Raw genomic sequence first — 18,545 nt, 5'->3', positions numbered from 1 at the left:
TGGCCCTATGTGATAGTCTATTCTTCCCCAGGCTAGGCTATGCATGCATGAGATTCGTATGGCCCTGTGTGATAGTCTATTCTTCCCCAGGCTATGCTATGCATGTATCTGATTCGTATGGCCCTATGTGATAGTCTATTCTTCCCCAGGCTATGCTATGCATGCATGAGATTCGTATGGCTCTATGTGATAGTCTATTCTTCCCCAGGCTAGGCTATGCATGCATGAGATTCGTATGGCCCTGTGTGATAGTCTATTCTTCCCCAGGCTAGGCTATGCATGCATGAGATTCGTATGGCTCTATGTGATAGTCTATTCTTCCCCAGGCTAGGCTATGCATGCATGAGATTCGTATGTCCCTATGTGATATTCTATTCTTCCCCAGGCTAGGCTATGCATGCATGAGATTCGTATGGCCCTATGTGATATTCTATTCTTCCCCAGGCTAGGCTATGCATGCATGAGATTCGTATGGCCCTGATGAACGATACACGAGACAGTCAGATGGAAGTGTTAGTGGGCATGGTGTGTGACTGGACCATAGGTGCCACGCCTACACCTGTTTCCTGGACAGGCCAGGTAATGGTATATAATTTATCACAAATACACAAATAGCACATATACTTTTATCAGTCAAAAACCGATTTACTTAACTGAAGTGTTCTCGCCTTCTGGGACAAAACACCTCTTTTCTGTAAGTAGAAGATGTGTGATTCCAGAGAAAAAGTAACACTGTATTTTGGCCAATTCCAGGGGTGACAAAATTCTCTCAATTGAGAGATTGGGTGGGTATCGATCGTTCCTATAATTGCATTTAACAAACTATTCGATATTAAAAATATCATTTTTTCAGTATAGCAATGTTGATTAAAGTCAAAGTCCAGCAATAAAATTTTAAAACTCTCGTCTATAATGAATCACAAAATATATAGGTATTATCAGTAGGAGGCAAAATAAGACAATTCATGACATCAAAACACTGCGATACAAAAAAGAGTATGTTTTTCTTCTCATAGGTCTGGACCATCAACCAATCAAATCTTCCCGTAACTTTGTGGCACGTGATCAGTACGTGCGCTGTTGTGCTTTTGCCTCAGTGTTCCCAAGATCAGCGCTTGTCAATCACTCGTTATCTGATGTTGTCGCTTACTACAGCTGAGTGCAGCAAATACACCGAGGGGCAAGGGTGAGAGAGTGCAAGCGCCCCTTTCGGACTTAGTGAAATAGTTTTAAAGTCTCTGTCATCCGCCATTTTGGATACCCCCCCCCCCCCCCCTTCCCTCTTCGTTTGAAGTCTTGAAGACTTTACTAGTGAATCACTATTTAGAGTTGGGAGAAAAAAGTGCCCGAAAAATTGATCCGGACATCCAACCTTCCGGGACCGCGGAGGATGTTGAAAAGTGTGTGTGTGGAGGGGAGGGGGGGGGAGCCGCGGGACCCCAGCCCCTCCCCCCTGCGGTTCCTCACTTTACAAATACGATGGTAAATAAAGCTGCATGCAAATAGAATCGGTACATGTTGAAACTGACAGACATTTTTTTTTTGCTAGACTCTACACAGCAAACTCGATATCGCGGGAACTTGTCCACAGTTCTGTATTCCACGAGATCCCATCCATACAGACGGCGCTCCTAATATCTCTATGGCAACGGGTCGGGCATTCGCTGAGGTGGGTTTGTATGCTCCAGGTTTTTGTCGAAGGAATGCCTGTTGTAATGCCCTAATAAGAGTCATCTTAAACATGGATAGTCTGTGTTGGTTGGATACGCCTTAAATCCACCAGTTAATGATAAACTGGCGTTTCGCGTTCTACAAACAAACAAAGTCGCAAGCGTGCGCAGGTCACTACGCTTACTGTGCATTGAATTGGAATGAAACGAGATTTGTGGCGGTTTATAGGGTTCGTAGGTTTTTTAAAGGTCGGAGGGTGGGGTCACTTTTTATGGATTAAAGGTGTGAATTGGTCCAGTTTTAGCGGATAGCAATAGTTCACTAGATGCACAAAAGTATCGATTCTGATTGAAATTTACATTTTCAAATACAGATAGTTTTAAGTCTGGGACTATCCTATAGCCCGTGGTTATCCTATAGCCCGTGGTTATCCTATAGCCCGTCGCTATCCTATAGCCCGTCGTTATCCTATAGCCCGTCGCTATCCTATAGCCCGTCGTTATCCTATAGCCCGTCGTTATCCTATAGCCCGTCGTTATCCTATAGCCCGTCGCTATCCTATAGCCCGTCGTTATCCTGTAGCCCGTCGTTATCCTATAGCCCGTCGTTATCCTATAGCCCGTCGTTATCCTATAGCCCGTCGTTATCCTATAGCCCGTCGTTATCCTATAGCCCGTCGCTATCCTATAGCCCGTCGCTATCCTATAGCCCGTCGTTATCCTATAGCCCGTGGTTATCCTATAGCCCGTGGTTATCCTATAGCCCGTGGTTATCCTATAGCCCGTCGTTATCCTATAGCCCGTCGTTATCCTATAGCCCGTCGTTATCCTATAGCCCGTCGTTATCCTATAGCCCGTCGTTATCCTATAGCCCGTGGTTATCCTATAGCCCGTGGTTATCCTATAGCCCGTCGTTATCCTATAGCCCGTCGTTATCCTATAGCCCGTGGTTATCCTATAGCCCGTCGTTATCCTATAGCCCTTCGTTATCCTATAGCCCGTCGTTATCCTATAGCCCGTGGTTATCCTATAGCCCGTCGCTATCCTATAGCCCGTCGCTATCCTATAGCCCGTCGTTATCCTATAGCCCGTGGTTATCCTATAGCCCGTCGTTATCCTATAGCCCGTCGTTATCCTATAGCCCGTCGTTATCCTGTAGCCCGTCGTTATCCTATAGCCCGTGGTTATCCTATAGCCCGTGGTTATCCTATAGCCCGTCATTATCCTGTAGCCCGTCGTTATCCTATAGCCCGTCGTTATCCTGTAGCCCGTCGTTATCCTATAGCCCGTCGTTATCCTATAGCCCGTCGTTATCCTATAGCCCGTGGTTATCCTATAGCCCGTCGTTATCTTATAGCCCGTCGTTATCCTATAGCCCGTCGTTATCCTATAGCCCGTCGTTATCCTATAGCCCGTCGCTATCCTATAGCCCGTCGTTATCCTATAGCCCGTCGTTATCCTGTAGCCCGTCGTTATCCTATAGCCCGTCGTTATCCTATAGCCCGTCGTTATCCTATAGCCCGTCGTTATCCTATAGCCCGTCGTTATCCTATAGCCCGTCGTTATCCTATAGCCCGTCGTTATCCTGTAGCCCGTCGTTATCCTATAGCCCGTCGTTATCCTATAGCCCGTGGTTATCCTGTAGCCCGTCGTTATCCTATAGCCCGTCGTTATCCTATAGCCCGTCGTTATCCTATAGCCCGTCGCTATCCTATAGCCCGTCGTTATCCTATAGCCCGTCGTTATCCTATAGCCCGTCGCTATCCTATAGCCCGTCGTTATCCTATAGCCCGTCGTTATCCTATAGCCCGTCGCTATCCTATAGCCCGTCGTTATCCTATAGCCCGTGGTTATCCTGTAGCCCGTCGTTATCCTATAGCCCGTGGTTATCCTATAGCCCGTGGTTATCCTATAGCCCGTCGTTATCCTGTAGCCCGTCGTTATCCTATAGCCCGTCGTTATCCTATAGCCCGTCGTTATCCTATAGCCCGTCGCTATCCTATAGCCCGTCGTTATCCTATAGCCCGTCGTTATCCTATAGCCCGTGGTTATCCTATAGCCCGTGGTTATCCTTTAGCCCGTGGTTATCCTATAGCCCGTGGTTATCCTATAGCCCGTGGTTATCCTATAGCCCGTCGTTATCCTATAGCCCGTGGTTATCCTATAGCCCGTCGTTATCCTATAGCCCGTGGTTATCCTATAGCCCGTCGTTATCCTATAGCCCGTCGTTATCCTATAGCCCGTCGTTATCCTATAGCCCGTCGTTATCCTATAGCCCGTCGTTATCCTATAGCCCGTCGTTATCCTATAGCCCGTCGTTATCCTATAGCCCGTCGTTATCCTGTAGCCCGTCGTTATACTATAGCACGTCGTTATCCTATAGCCCGTGGTTATCCTATAGCCCGTCGTTATCCTATAGCCCGTCATCTTTGTTTCTCTTTTTAGCAACTTGCCAAGTGCCATCACTCTTGTCAAGCTACTGCAAGGATTTAGTTCAGCGGGTATTGAAGAAACAAGCATGCGCTGTGTATCAACAGTGCAAGCTGAGGTCCCGGATGTAGATATGGATAAGAGTGAGAGTGGTAAGTACAACTTTTCATGCTGCACCATATTTTTGTGTTAAAGCATTGTCACCAAGTTACTTCCGGAGGGCCGACGGAAACCTCAACCGTTAAGAGACAAAATGATCTATTAGAATCCGCGCTATTTAACAGGACATCCGCTATAAATTATCAATCACATCCTCAAAGGAACTTCCAATAGACACACTGCTTTCAATATTTTGAAATGTTTTTGTCATATTCCATTAAAAATCACCAGAGAATGTTAGGTAATCGACAGGAAGTGAACTTATGATAGAGATCAGTTTATACCAAGAGAGCATAAGATAAGAGAGGGACACTTTGGTATTACCCGCGCGCCATGTCGATTCCGAATCTGGCTATTTTTAGAAATCACCACGCCACCACTGCGCGTGAGGATTTGCTTCTTTTATTTTGTCCTACTCCCCCGCCGGTTGCGTGTTGTTGTTTTGCCAACTCGATAGGAATGAAAAGAGATCATGTGAAATAACTCGGAAGAAGAGAGCAGGTCTAACTTAAGTTACCAAGATTGGCAAATATACTCACAGAAAGCTAAATCCCTGAATAGTTTGACTGTTTTGTTTGTCTGAGCGGCGAAGTCAAGTCAAGAAGAAAGAAAACACCGACGAGCGATAAAGTGGCTGTGATACCGCGTTTGATTGAAATCCCGACTCCAGCTTGTATAATATACTTAATAGTTATAGAAATGTCGGGTCCCATATAAACTTCAGTGTGAAGATTTGAGGCAAGCAGTTTCTCAGTGGTTCTTTTTTCAACATACAGCTCTGAATCACTGGAAATCACAAATTCATGGAACTGTTTCAACTTTCTCCCGATCAGACTCGTCAGACGATGAAAGCAGCGAGTCTATAACAGATGACGAAGTTGCCACGAGGGATGACGTCACGGAGAATGACGCCATGGAGAATGACGTCACGAAGACACCACCGATTACTCCACCGCTGCCATCATTAATATCAAGTCTTGTGGCAAATGCGCGCAAAGTTATTGCAGATTTACTTCAGAAAACGGACAATCAGCCAAGTCTGTCTCCAGAGGGACTGAATCAGCTAGAGAAGGAATTAGAGGTGAATTTGAATTTTTTTTTCAGCAGTTATTTTATTGTTCTAGTTTATGTTGGGCGATGCAAGACAGAAATAAATAATCTCACTATTTATGTTTTGTTTTTAGTTTCTTTCTGTGCTGCCGCTTGATTGGTTAACAGACTTAAATCATGTGACTTGTGTCCTGGCTCTCCTTGCGTGTGATGTGTTCGCGTTCAGAGACTGCAGCCAGGTGATACATAATGTTCATGCTTTATTTTACATTTTTTTTATGAAGGGACATATCAATTCTTACTTTTAGATATTAGAATTCTTTCTGTGAACGATTTGATTGGCAGTATGTTCATCATTCTTCAAGACGTCTATCTCGAGATTAGATTGTTATAGTCGATTTAGAGTCGATCGGCCCAACCGAATATCATTTCACAGGCGTGATCTTTGAAACTCGATTTAGTTATTACAGCATATCTTAGAGGAGTCTCGCATTTTGATTTTGTACTATAGCCGCTTTTTTTCAAAACTTCGACCTCCGATTAATCCCAATTATACCGCAATCGGTTTGGATTTAACCTAGCATTGCAATAAACTCCGAATCTAGGATGTGTTTTTTTTTTTCATAAGAATTTGAAAGAATTAGAGAAATCGCATAAATAATGATTGTATGGGAGCGGTTTGAGAACGCGCGAATTTTGGGAGAGCAGTCCTTTTGAATTGACGCGGGCCACCTAAATGGACTCTTTTACATGACGTTCCTCTAAGCTTTGTTCTGGTACCATATCTCTTGTGTTCTGTGTGTTGCCTGAATCTATTTCTCATTCAGAGAGCATCTTTTTCCATCGGTTGATTTGGGGAAGCTTTTGGTGACATTTTAAATTGTTTGGGTGAATGAAGTATAAAAACTTTGTTTTTTAATTAAAATTCTTCACCTAATCTTTCATTTAATGTGGAATGAAAACAATGACAAAGGTGATTCTGATAGTGGCTCTTTATACTCTATTTGAAGTGCTGCTATTTCTCGTATTCTGCTGTTTTCTTGTGTTGGATCTTGTCCTTGTATCTGTTGTAATAATCCCAGTCTTCTTTTACTAATCAAGCTTTAGGCCAAGATCAAAGGTCCCATGAATTTCTTCCCCCACGGCTCCCATTTCGTCCTTTACAACAGCATTGTTTTACCATTATGACATAATCTTTCATATCAATATTCAGTTTCTTAACATTTTAGGTTGCTATGTCCCAGGGTTCTGATGAGGTGTCTCTCAAGGTTTCATTCTTGGTCCTTTGCATCAGCATCTTTTACCATTATCAGTGCCTCATATTTTATATCACCATTCAATTTCAAGCCATTGTTGTGTTGCTACTGTATGTCCCAGAGTTACCATGAGGCGTCTCTCAAGGTTTCATTCTTGGACCTTTGCAACACCGTCTTTTTACCATTATCAATGACTTATATTTCATATCACCATTCAGTTTATTACCATTATTATTTAGCTATTCAATTTCTTACCATTATTATTTTGCTATGTCCCAGGGTTTCCATGAGGCGTCTCTCAAGGTTTCATTCTTGTGCCGCCGCCTGCTGACGGTGGTTGTACGAGGCTGTCTGTCACGCAAGCGGTATCTGATCTGTCACGCAATTGATACGGATCAGTTACTTTTACGGCTCGTGGAATCAATGTTATGTGTGACCACAGAGGAGGTAAGAGAAACGAGGATCTTCATTATTTTAGATGTTCGGTTGCATTGTGTGATTCATGAAACCGTCCATACCCCCTATGGCGGTAATATTTCCTAAAGGCTACTCCAATTTCCCAAAATATTTCAAACCCTTCAACTTCCTGGAATAAAATACCCCATCCCCCCACCCACCCCCGCTCCCGGAAACCTCTATGCAACGGCTCCTAAGTTTAGTCCCGACATTGTCTGTTATTCATCGGTTCTACTGCACGACCCTATGACTATTTGTTTCAGAGCTGGTCCTCTTCGTTCCAGTTGACCTCCCTGGATCTTCTGTGTTCGGTGTTGCGGCTTGCTCTAAAGAATGCATCACAAGAGACCTCAACTAGCACCTTCACTTCACAGGTGAGTTTGTCAGCGAAAGACCGCCCAGCTGTGCCATCCCACTGCGCTTGTTATATTTCCATTTTCTATTTTCCAACCATCCCATTTCCATCCTGCTTTTTTGTCGCATAAGGTGATCGACAAAAACTCGAAAGCACAAGCAACTTATTCTTGTCTAATGTATGAATAGGCAGTCAAATCTTCATTTCAATGAAATTGTCTTTATTTTCTTTAATATTTTGTCTGTGTAGCTATCCATATCGTTTTGTTTTCTTTACGATTTTCTGTTTACCTTTCTCTCCTTCTTTTTCTGAATCCCCTTTATCCCGTCTAAGCTGAGACCTATTTCTTGTTTTCCTTTTAAAAAGACTCTATACTTGCCTCCTCTTCGCTAAAAAAAAGTTCGAAAGCGTCGAATTTAACCAGGCCAGCAATCATTTCTATCAGTATCTCACAATCGTCTTTCGACTTACAGATGTGCAGCAAATTGTCTCAGTGTTGTGAAGCAGTGGAGTCTAGTAAAAAAGTCACCCGCAAGGTTATTTCCCGCCATGAGCCTGTGATCAAGATAGCCAGCGCTATTCTTCAAGTTCTCAGAGAGGTAAATCAACACATTTATTTGTTATACTTTACTATATGAAACTTCGAAACTTTCGCGTCACTTTATTTCCACGAACTTTGCGCTTCAGAGAGTAAAGCGAAAAAAATATAGCCGCAGGTGAAGGTCTCATGTGTTTTAATGCACTGAAAACAAATATCTATTACTGTAAAATGTTTGCATCAGTTGAACAATTGCGGAAGTCACGGAAATTTGTTGGAAAATACGCGGAAATGTCAAATATGCCCCTCGCAAAATTGCCGTTAGTTCAAGCCATGATTCCTTGGGAGTTTGAAGCTCCCTACGGTTACCCTAGTAATAGTACGTGCAAAATGTTTGCAATTCTTAGGTACTGTGTTCATATTATAAAATTGAAGTTAATCTGCCCATTTTCTTCCTCAAAGGTTCTAGCTCTCAAGACTTCGCGGCTGAAAGAAATCAAAATGGCCGCCATCATGGCGACCACTCTCGCCCCTTCGGTGATCGCATTCCTTGAACTGGTTGCCAGGCCACGTCGCAGGAAGAGAAAGCACAGCGAGCCTGGTGATGTGTCTTTGGCTAGTGATAACTGCGCATCCATACTAGAGGGGAACCCTGTGTTGGTGGACTGCTATGCCTCGGTTCTTCACATGTTTGTAGTATCCCAGAATTCAAGGTAAATGAAACTTCTGAAGTACCTGTATCTCAGGTCCAGAAATATTAAACAATCAGCGCCGTCCACCCTAATATGGTCTCAAGGCTAATATTTACTGTATATTTTAACTCTATTTATTGTAAAACAAATTTGAATGCCAATAACTTATCTTTCTGTAAGACATTATTTTCAGTTTTTTTTTTCTAAACCTATTGAGGTCAACATTTTAGTCCGTTCCCAGGTCATACCTGGCCATACCCCTGAATACCTGGACATACCCCTGAGTGCCTGGCCATACCCCTGAATACCTGGCCATACCCCTGAGTGCCTGGCCATACTCCTGAGTACCTCGTCATACCCCTGAGTACCTGGTCATACCCCTGAGTACCTGGCCTGCACCTGAGTACCTGGCCATACCCCTGAGTACCTGGCCATACCCCTGAGTACCTGGCCATACCCCTGAACATCTGGCCATACCCCTGAGTACCTGGAAATACCCCTGAGTACCTGGAAATACCCCTGAGTACCTGGAAATACCCCTGAGTACCTGGCAATACCCCTGAGTACCTGGCCTGCACCTGAGTACCTGGCAATACCCCTGAGTACCTGGCCATACCCATGAGTGCCTGGTCATACCCCTGAGTGGGTACCTGGACATACCCCTGAGTACCAGGCCATACCCCTGAGTACCAGGCCATACCCCTGAGTACCTGGCCATACCCCTTAGTACCAGGCCATATCCCTGAGTACCTCGTCATACCCCTATATACCTCGTCATACCCCTGAGTACCTGGTCATACCCCTGAGTACCTGGCCATACCCCTGAGTACCTCGTCATACCCCTGAGTACCTGGTCATACCCCTGAGTACCTGGCCATACCCCTGAGTACCTGGCCATACCCCTGAGTACCTGGTCATACCCCTGAGTACCTGGTAATACCCCTGAGTGCCTGGTAATACCCCTGAGTGCCTGGCCATACCTCTGAGTACCTGGCCATACCCCTGAGTACCTCGTCATACCCCTGAGTACCTGGTCATACCCCTGAGTACCTGGCCATACCCCTATATACCTCGTAATACTCCTGAGTACCTGGCCATACCCCTGAATACCTGGACATACCCCTGAGTGCCTGACCATACCCCTAAGTACCAGGCCATACCCCTGAGTACCTGGCCATACCCCTAAGTACCTGGCCATACCCCTGAGTACCTGGCCATACCCCTGAGTACCTGGTCATACCCCTATACACCTCGTAATACCCCTGAGTACCAGGCCATACCCCTGAGTACCTGGCCATATTTTAAGTGCCTGGTAATGACCTGAATACCAGACAACGCCCTGACTCACACTCCCAAAGTATTGTCCTGATTGATACTTTTTTTAGAAAACTTGCAAAGAGTGAGGAGACCTTCGCAGAGTGGCGGTGGAAGAAGATATTCCCAGCATTTCTCAAGTTCGCGACAGACTTCCTCAACACCCGTAATAAAGACTTTACAGAGGTGAGACCTCAGCTCATGATAGTAATACCGCCTATACCCCGTGATAGAACAGCCAGTATGGGTACCTTCAACTCAAATTTGGGTTTAACTATATGCTTCTTGAAAAATGTTACGGTCCCCCTTCACATAGATCACACATTCCATTAAATCTCAAAAAGTCCCTACTTTTTTTCTTCTCAGGCAGAATCTCGCCACTGCATCACGAGCTGTTTACGTCTGCTAACCGTCATCTCCTCCTCCGTTTCCATGTGGCAAGACCTCTTCCCTGAGCAACTCTATTCACGCATGCTTACATCCATCCTGCACTTACTAACGTCCATTGCGCATGTATATAATGACGTCATTGACCAAAATGACGAAAAACACAGCACAGGTGTTGGCATCACAAGACACGATGACGTCATTAATGATGTCATAAATCCTGGTGACGTCACTACAGCTGGTGATGTCACGTGTATTCCACGCGTCTCGTACGAGTCTGGACGAGCGACTGATATGTTGAGAGAGGAGGGAATGGGTGTGGTCGTGGCTCTGCTTCGCGGCGCTGAGGCAGAGAAGAAGACGATGCTGCTGAAGGCCTTAGTTAAAGAGCTGGTAGGTGGCTATATAACGGGCGCTTTGCTAGAGGCGCGTGCACCCCTACCCCCTACCCCTCAGCAAATCTTACCTACGCGCCAGATATATACAGTGCGACTGCGAAGACCTGATTTTGTCCGTTAAATCATAATATCATAATAATCATAATAATCATCCCTTTGTTACTGTTTATATTTGAGAACACAAAGGACTAATTACAAGAGCTATCTGATATTTGATAGCAAGATATTATCGCTGGAGCGATGAGATAAAAATGGATGCCTCTCGCATTGATCCGCCTCGACCTATCAGAGGGTGGTATTTCATCTTGGAGTATTCTCCATCCTCCCTTGGCTTACAATCTATTCATAACGAACAAGTCAAGCTAGTAGCATAGATCCTGACAATCAATTGCCCTTTATCAAGTTTGCAAGAATGATTCGATGGGATTGATAGTCAAAACATTTTTGTCTTGCAGCGCACAAGTAGTGCCCAGTCCACCAAGCGACTCACGGCTTTGCTGCAACTCTGGTCCTATCTATTGAAAAGAAAGATAACAAAGGAGAACAAAAAAGATTTTCGACCAGTATTACCCGAGGTAAGTAACGTGAGCTGAACACAGTACTGCCCTAGGCGAGTCACGTGAGCTGAGCCCAGGACTACCCGAGGTAGGTCACGTGATCTGAACCCAGTACTGCCCTAGGCGAGTCACGTGAGCTGAACCCAGTACTGCCCTATTCGAGTCACGTGAGCTGAACCCAGTACTGCCCTATTCGAGTCACGTGAGCTGAACCCAGTACTGCCCTAGGCGAGTCACGTGAGCTGAACCCAGTACTGCCCTATTCGAGTCACGTGAGCTGAGCCCAGTACTACCCGAGGTAAGTAACGTGAGCTGAACCCAGTACTGCCTTAGGCGAGTCACGTGAGTTGAGCCTAGTCCTACCCAAGGTAGGTCACGTGATCTGGCAAGGTACTACCCGAGGCAAGTCACGTGAGCTGAACCAAGTGATTTACCCAGGTCACGCTATCAATATGAAGCTGGGTACTCTCTCAGACTGGTCAAAGTTTAACGAGTGCCTCTTTGCAGGTTTTGATGGCCCTTCAATTTGTCGTGCAGCAACAAGCTAAGACACCACAGGGTACCCGACACCGGCTGATTGCTCTGGACATCATGACAAGCATTGTTACCCTCGGCACGGTACTCATTGAATTGTTCTTTTATTGTTGGTGTATTGTTGCTTTATCGGTTCAACACATGATTCTACCTCACTCATTCGCTTTCCATCACGTGATCGTAGTATCATAATTATTGTACTTAGGAGCGAGGCCTTCATGCTTGCCGTCCAAGACGATTAAAAAAGGCCATTCCTGCTATATTCAGCGTATTATCTTTGAGTTGTTGTTATTTTGCCGTAAACACTTGAGCGCGCACGATTTTGCCAAAAAGTCTCCCGATTTCTTGGTGCAATTCGCCTATTGCGAGATGATGTACAAAAGCTATCCTCTGGTTCCCACGCATTGTTTATTCTTGTGTCTCATGACTCGTGTCTATGTCCAGACCATGGTGGCACCACATCACGCCCGTCTCGTACTGCACTCCAGTTTGCTCGTGGCCTCAGAATCGTATTCGACGCATGCGTGAGTATTGTCCACCAACCAATTGCATTAGAGCTCTGCTTCATCGAACTTTGAAGGGAGACAAATATCGGTTTGAATTAGAGAGGGGTCGAGAAAAGGGTCGATTATATTTAAAAAACATTATAAAGGACGGAGCATGCCTCGAAATATTTGGGAGGGGGACACAATACAGAAACATTAGAAAATATTTGTGGGCACCACCACGCTCCTAGTCATTTCCTTATATATTTTTAAAAATCTTATGGGGGACATGCCCCAGTACCTCACCCCCTGCTACGGCCCAGTGCCCCACCCCCTGCTACGGCCCAGTGCCCCACCCCCTGCTACGGCCCTGTGCCCCACCTCCTGCTACGGCCCTGTGCCCCACCCCCTGCTACGGCCCTGTGCCCCACCCCCTGATACGCCCCTGTGCCCCACCCCCTGCTACGGCCCTGTGCCCCACCCCCTGCTACGGCCCTGTGCCCCACCCCCTGCTACGGCCCTGTGCCCCACCCCCTGCTACGGCCCTGTGCCCCACCCCCTGCTACGGCCCTGTGCCCTACCCCCTGCTACGGCCCTGTGCCCCACCCCCTGCTACGGCCCTGTGCCCCACCCCCTGCTACGGCCCTGTGCCCCACCCCCTGCTACGGCCCTGTGCCCCACCCCCTGCTACGGCCCTGTGCCCCACCCCCTGCTACGGCCCTGTGCCCCACCCCCTGCTACGGCCCTGTGCCCCACCCCCTGCTACGGCCCTGTGCCCCACCCCCTGCTACGGCCCTGTGCCCCACCCCTTGCTACGGCCCGGTGCCCCACCCCTTGCTACGGCCCTGTGCCCCACCCCCTGCTACGGCCCTGTGCCCCACCCCCTGCTACGGCCCTGTGCCCCACCCCCTGATACGGCCCTGTGCCCCACCCCCTGATACGGCCCTGTGCCCCACCCCCTGCTACGGCCCTGTGCCCCACCCCCTGATACGGCCCTGTGCCCCACCCCCTGATACGCCCCTGTGCCCCACCCCCTGATACGGCCCTGTTATATTAGTAGCTGTTTTTTTTTTTTTTTAACACTGATCTAGGACAAAAATAGCAACCGAAATAAGAGTCAAAATTGCCAAGGTCACTACTTTTGAAAAGCTCGGTTAATTAAATGTGGCCAGGGCGAAATAGCGAAAAGCGCCACAAGACAAAGGAAATGCTGGCCAGAAGAGCGAGTCACTTCGCCAGCAATACTGCCTGATGTTGGCGCTGATTGCATGGGTTTTTATACGGGTTTTGAGTTTGTTGTCGTCCGAGTAGAAGACTGAAAAACTAGGAACAAATCCAAGGGCAATCTAGCCCTGTTTGTGTTAACGGGGCATTAGAATTATCCGAGTTCGAGATGCGGAATCCAGGCTAAGCAACTGCAAGCTAACGTACCCTCTGTTTCAGTTTTCCCGCCATATTCCAGAGCCTGTTCGCTCTCCTCAGTCCTGCGCTGTACTATCAGAGTGAGGCGATGTACGGCTGTGTGCACGTGTTCGTCACGTGCGTAAACAGTATCCTTTCCCATACCTCTCCACGGCCTCATCCGTAAACCCACACCTTCATTAAGCGAACTCTCTTGAGTTGGCGCCTCCCCTAAGGCCTAAATATTGTGAGAAAAAAAAATTGCCCCCTTCAAATAAACGCCCCTTCCTTTTCCGGTTGTCGACCATAAAACTTTTGTATATCCTTGGTCTTTCTTCTGTTCTATGTGACCTTCAAATAAAGACATTCCCGGCATCTATTCCTATAAAGCAAGCGTTCACTCTCGATTTGTCGGCCTCATCAGGACCCTAAAACTAGTCTCCTAAACAACACTCTTATCGAAATTGAAGGAATCGTAGCGAGTATTGAAGGCTGCTTCGGAAAATTGAGAGAAATGGCTAGTCGTCTCGAAAAACTTCCGCTTATGCGAAAGGGACCTAAGGGATGTTTTGCTCAAGAAACTTTCGTCCTCGCTTTTAAAACCATGTGTACGGCGTTTTGTTGTGTAAATCTATTTCTTTATCTGTTTTGACAACCTTGACTGAAGCTAGACATGTTACGAATGCTTGCAAACTACTGCTGCAGCTTTGCAACCAAGCCACAGGGTGACCACAGCCCTGGGCATGACATGACGTGTGCACAGAAAATAGCGAGGTATGTTTTTTTTTCACTTCCGCCATCTCCTTTCCATGTCCATGCACAAAGCGACAGACATATAATATTAGCATGGAGGTTCACTGCACTTTTACCTTGAAGCGGTCGACGAGTATTGCCTCTGAGACTTAAGTTCCCTTTGTTGTTTATTCTTCTCGTCAAAGGCGACTTCTTATTTCTCTTTTTCTTGTAGGCTTTATCAAGAGATTGCCACACATAAAACGGCCTTCTCAAAGGTATAAGAGTGGTGAAGACGCCGGCAACCGGACGCCGCCTCACACACGTTCTCTTCAAATCTCACGCTGGTATTTACCGCTTTGAGCTCTGAGGAGGACGTGAAATAGCACGTATATGCCGTCCGTCTAAACACGACGCGGTGCCATCAAGAAATGCGCGGAATAAAAACTGCACTGAGAAATCACGTATCATTTTGCTCGGCAAACTACCCAAATAACACACCAAAATAAACACAAAAATGACGCCAGAGAGCGACGAAAAAATAAAATGGCATATTCGTAAGCGTGGAAAAAAGTTTCTTTTTGTTGTTGCTATTTTGCCGCCAAAAGCCTGAGCGCACGATAGTTTGCCACCCAGAAAGTCACGTGATTTCTTAGTGCAAGTCCCCTATCGAAAGTGCGCTTAGCAGAAGTTCTGTTGCAGGCGTCGGTCATCAAAAGAAGTCTATTTATTTCACCGTGTTGATATATGAGTAACGTGATCCTGCCCTTTGTTCCCAGTACTCCCCGTATCTCATCGCCGAGTACATCCATGTAGCACAGGGAGTCCATCTGCCATCACACGTCAAGGTGCGTCAACCATTGACTCTTTAATCGCTAACCAGCTACACGTAGGCTATGTATTTAAACGCCTATTTTAGCTAGGGAAATAAGCTGATATGGAAAAGCATAGCGGACGCGTATGATTCCTAACGCGCGCGTAAAAATCAGCGCGAGTTATTGGAATGATACCTGACACGCAATCAAAACCTTGACCTATCATTGGTAGGATACCCTTCACGTGATCAAAACAATGGTCGTTTATGGTTAAGATGACTGACGCATGTGCTCAACCCTTGACCTCTTATTGGTTAGATAGCTGCACGTGATCAAGACCTTGATCTCTTATTGGTCTTTTTGCAGGAGGTATTGACGGATGGTGTCTTCTGTCTACTCGATTTGTGTGGAGATCACGAAACCGCTCTGCTCCACGCCACACTTAGCAAAGGCTCACGGGAACTCTTTAAGACGCTTAACGAAGAGTACAATAAATACCACAAGTTTACTGGAAAGGTTTAAGGCAGGCAGTAAAGACAATTGAGGGAAGTTGCAACAAGCTTGCAAGCAAACAGCAATGAATTTTACAACGGTGAAGCATAACCAGTGCAGTCGTAAGCTTTGCTATATCCTTTGAAAATAGGGAAAGAAAGAATTGAATGGAACTCTGTAACTTGCATTAGATTGATTCGAAATAATAAAGAATATATCGACTTCTTTAGGCTGGTCAGGCCCCTTTAGATCAGTGATCTTTTGCTTTGTAATTTTTACTGTCTTTTGGTTTTCAATTGCCAACGGCTCCCAGGACAAGGATAGGCTCAGCAACTTTTTGTCTCATCTGTTTCGAAGACGGTGACCAGAATGTCAGAGGTGTGTGATTTTCTTGTCTTCGTCGTTTGTCCGTCCATTTATATCCAGACGTCCACGTGCTTGTTATAGTAAAGGCACTGACTTCTGCATTTGTGGAATTCTTCAGAAGATCCCGAAATGGCCTGCAATCATCATGATGATCATGATCATGAAGATCGAGGTCACCTTGGGATCTTCATGGGTCTTGGATTGGTTGACAACAATCAGACTGTTACACCTATATTGTGTGACTGTCATACCTATATTGTGTGACTGTCATACCTATATTGTGTGACTGCCATACCTATATTGTGTGACTGTCATACCTATATTGTGTGACTGCCATACCTATATTGTGTGACTGTCATACCTATATTGTGTGACTGTCATACCTATATTGTGTGACTGTCATACCTATATTGTGTGACTGTCATACCGACATTGTGTGACTGTCATACCGACATTGTGTGACTGTCATACCTATATTGTGTGACTGTCATACCTATATTGTGTGACTGCCATACCTATATTGTGTGACTGCCATACCTACATTGTGTGACTGTCATACCTACATTGTGTGACTGTCATACCTATATTGTTTGAGTCAAGAAAAGATGGACGTTCTCTTTTTACTGCTTACCTTGTCTCAGACAAGTCTTCCCTTAACTTAGTGTTGACTGATCTGATTTGCCATTTCTAACTTTTGTCATCAGACTCAAGGACAACATCCGTCAAAACGACTGCCAATAAAAAAAGATGGAAATCGGGAAAAAAAGTCCTTTTATAATTTCTGACAGCAGTCATCTTTTAATGTGTTTTTGTTTCTTTTGTAAGGTAGCTCTTTTTCTTCAAGAAGCGACAAAACTTAAAATTCAAGCATCTTCAAGAACATTTCATGATTTCGAGGTTGCTTGAATGTCAAGTTCGGTCTCACTTTATTTCTTTCAAATGACATATTGTCTCTTCGCCTACGCCATTGTCTTGAAGGAGTCCTTTTGCCCAAAGGCGGTCAATGCTTCCCTACTTCATCGGCCTGTACGTCTATACTCGAGGATCCAGCGTTTTTGCAGCAACTGCAGAATACCCTTCCACAAAGAGTTAACAATGAGACTTCAAACCTCGATTTCTATAGAACGAGGCAGTAAATACAAGGAAAATGCAAATAAGTGGACGGGTATTCTGCAGTTTAGCCGCGTTTTTTTTTTTCTCGGCCACGAAAATCCTGCCCGGAAAATTGCGTGGTGTGACCTTTGGGAGCGCTTGCGAAGTACGCTGGATCTTCGAGCTTTGTACATACGTCTCCAGCTTTGATGACATCAGGGAGAGATGTCCAAGAGCCTTTGATGTGAACAGCCCTTCATCTCAAGTATTCTTTGGTTGAATATCGTTGAAGTCTTTGAGGTACAAGGACAACGGTTTCGTAGCAAAGTTGTGTGGTGATTGATCATTATGACGTCAGTCGCTACGAAATCATCCGCGAGCTTCGAAATAAAACAATCAACCAATCACTGCCTTGAATGGATAACGGTTTTTTTTGGTGGGAATGTAGCTTTTGACTCCGTTTTTGGGTTTGAACAATGGCAATTGGGGAGGGGGGGGGGGTGTTTTCGTGTGATACATGTTGCTTTCTGACTCCCACAGACAACAAAAACAGGCGCATAGCCAGGAATTGCTGAGGGGGTGCGCAGTCATAACCATCATATGAAAAAAGGATATTTTTACGGTCCTTTATTAAAGTCCATATAACCTTTCAGTTATATAAACTTTCAGAGTTGATAGACTTTGTCAATTCTTTATATTTTTATCTTCCAAATGGTATGTGGTTCGTATGGACCCTATAAAACACGCGTTCGCGCGAATAACTCAAATCTGTAATATTGTACTATTTTGGTCAACCTTCGGAAAAAAGGCCGTGAACTGAAAAGCCCGGGTCCAGTCATTTGTGACGTAGATCGAGATGTCAACCAAATTACATGAGAAAACATGCGCGCGCTAAACCGGTTCCGGTCTTCATATCTTCTTAGTTATTGCTGAAGAACGTTGTGTGGTTTCAACTTTTACCGTCATCTTTATATCTCAACCTGGTAGTCAAATGATTATTTAACTCCAGGAAACAAATCTGCAAAATTAAGCAGATATTTTTTAGTCTTTGAATTGTTTTTGCATTGTGTGCGCGCGCTGCATTCGCAATCAAGAATGGCGACATTCTCACGAGCTCGCGCTGTTTTTGAAACCTACAACAAAACGATATTTTCTTTTTTCGAATACAATTCTTGACTATTCTCTCGATTCAATCTCCTTTGGCGCGGCCAGGAAAATTTTCAAAGATCTGTAGAAAATTCAAATTTCAATCAAATTCAATTCCCTTTTCAGAATTTGAAAGTTTATCTATGCTTTGTTTTGGCTAGATTAATATAAGTGAAAGGTTTTAAGAACTTTAAGAAATGATCTACTTTTTAGCGGTCAG

At 45.3% G+C, this 18,545-nt stretch overlaps 1 protein-coding gene across 4 annotated transcripts in view; it reads left to right on the top strand.

Moving 5' to 3' along the window:
* LOC5518481 (unhealthy ribosome biogenesis protein 2 homolog) overlaps positions 1 to 15,948 on the top strand; it is a 40,447-nt gene extending 24,499 nt beyond the window's left edge. Inside the window, exons 17-36 of one of the 4 annotated variants that reach the window (XM_048734227.1) lie at positions 445 to 579; positions 1,017 to 1,186; positions 1,550 to 1,669; positions 4,116 to 4,252; positions 5,093 to 5,340; positions 5,444 to 5,548; positions 6,845 to 7,012; positions 7,285 to 7,395; positions 7,850 to 7,975; positions 8,377 to 8,627; positions 9,992 to 10,106; positions 10,287 to 10,700; positions 11,161 to 11,280; positions 11,770 to 11,880; positions 12,241 to 12,320; positions 13,725 to 13,831; positions 14,354 to 14,456; positions 14,650 to 14,692; positions 15,194 to 15,262; positions 15,596 to 15,948. In XM_048734227.1, coding sequence (XP_048590184.1) covers positions 445 to 579; positions 1,017 to 1,186; positions 1,550 to 1,669; positions 4,116 to 4,252; positions 5,093 to 5,340; positions 5,444 to 5,548; positions 6,845 to 7,012; positions 7,285 to 7,395; positions 7,850 to 7,975; positions 8,377 to 8,627; positions 9,992 to 10,106; positions 10,287 to 10,700; positions 11,161 to 11,280; positions 11,770 to 11,880; positions 12,241 to 12,320; positions 13,725 to 13,831; positions 14,354 to 14,456; positions 14,650 to 14,692; positions 15,194 to 15,262; positions 15,596 to 15,751 — 2,889 coding nt within the window. In that variant the 3' untranslated portion in view covers positions 15,752 to 15,948. Of the gene's footprint in view, positions 1 to 444; positions 580 to 1,016; positions 1,187 to 1,549; positions 1,670 to 4,115; positions 4,253 to 5,035; positions 5,341 to 5,443; positions 5,549 to 6,844; positions 7,013 to 7,284; positions 7,396 to 7,849; positions 7,976 to 8,376; positions 8,628 to 9,991; positions 10,107 to 10,286; positions 10,701 to 11,160; positions 11,281 to 11,769; positions 11,881 to 12,240; positions 12,321 to 13,724; positions 13,832 to 14,353; positions 14,457 to 14,649; positions 14,693 to 15,193; positions 15,263 to 15,595 lie in introns of all 4 variants that reach the window. The other 3 variants (XM_048734226.1, XM_048734225.1, XM_048734228.1) reach the window with 3 other exon arrangements.
* Positions 15,949 to 18,545: the final 2,597 nt, after the last annotated feature.

This window comes from Nematostella vectensis, chromosome 11 (genome assembly GCF_932526225.1).
Source record: "Nematostella vectensis chromosome 11, jaNemVect1.1, whole genome shotgun sequence".
In the NCBI taxonomy this organism is placed as follows: domain Eukaryota; kingdom Metazoa; phylum Cnidaria; class Anthozoa; order Actiniaria; family Edwardsiidae; genus Nematostella; species Nematostella vectensis.
This window is presented reverse-complemented; position numbering and strand designations above follow the sequence as displayed.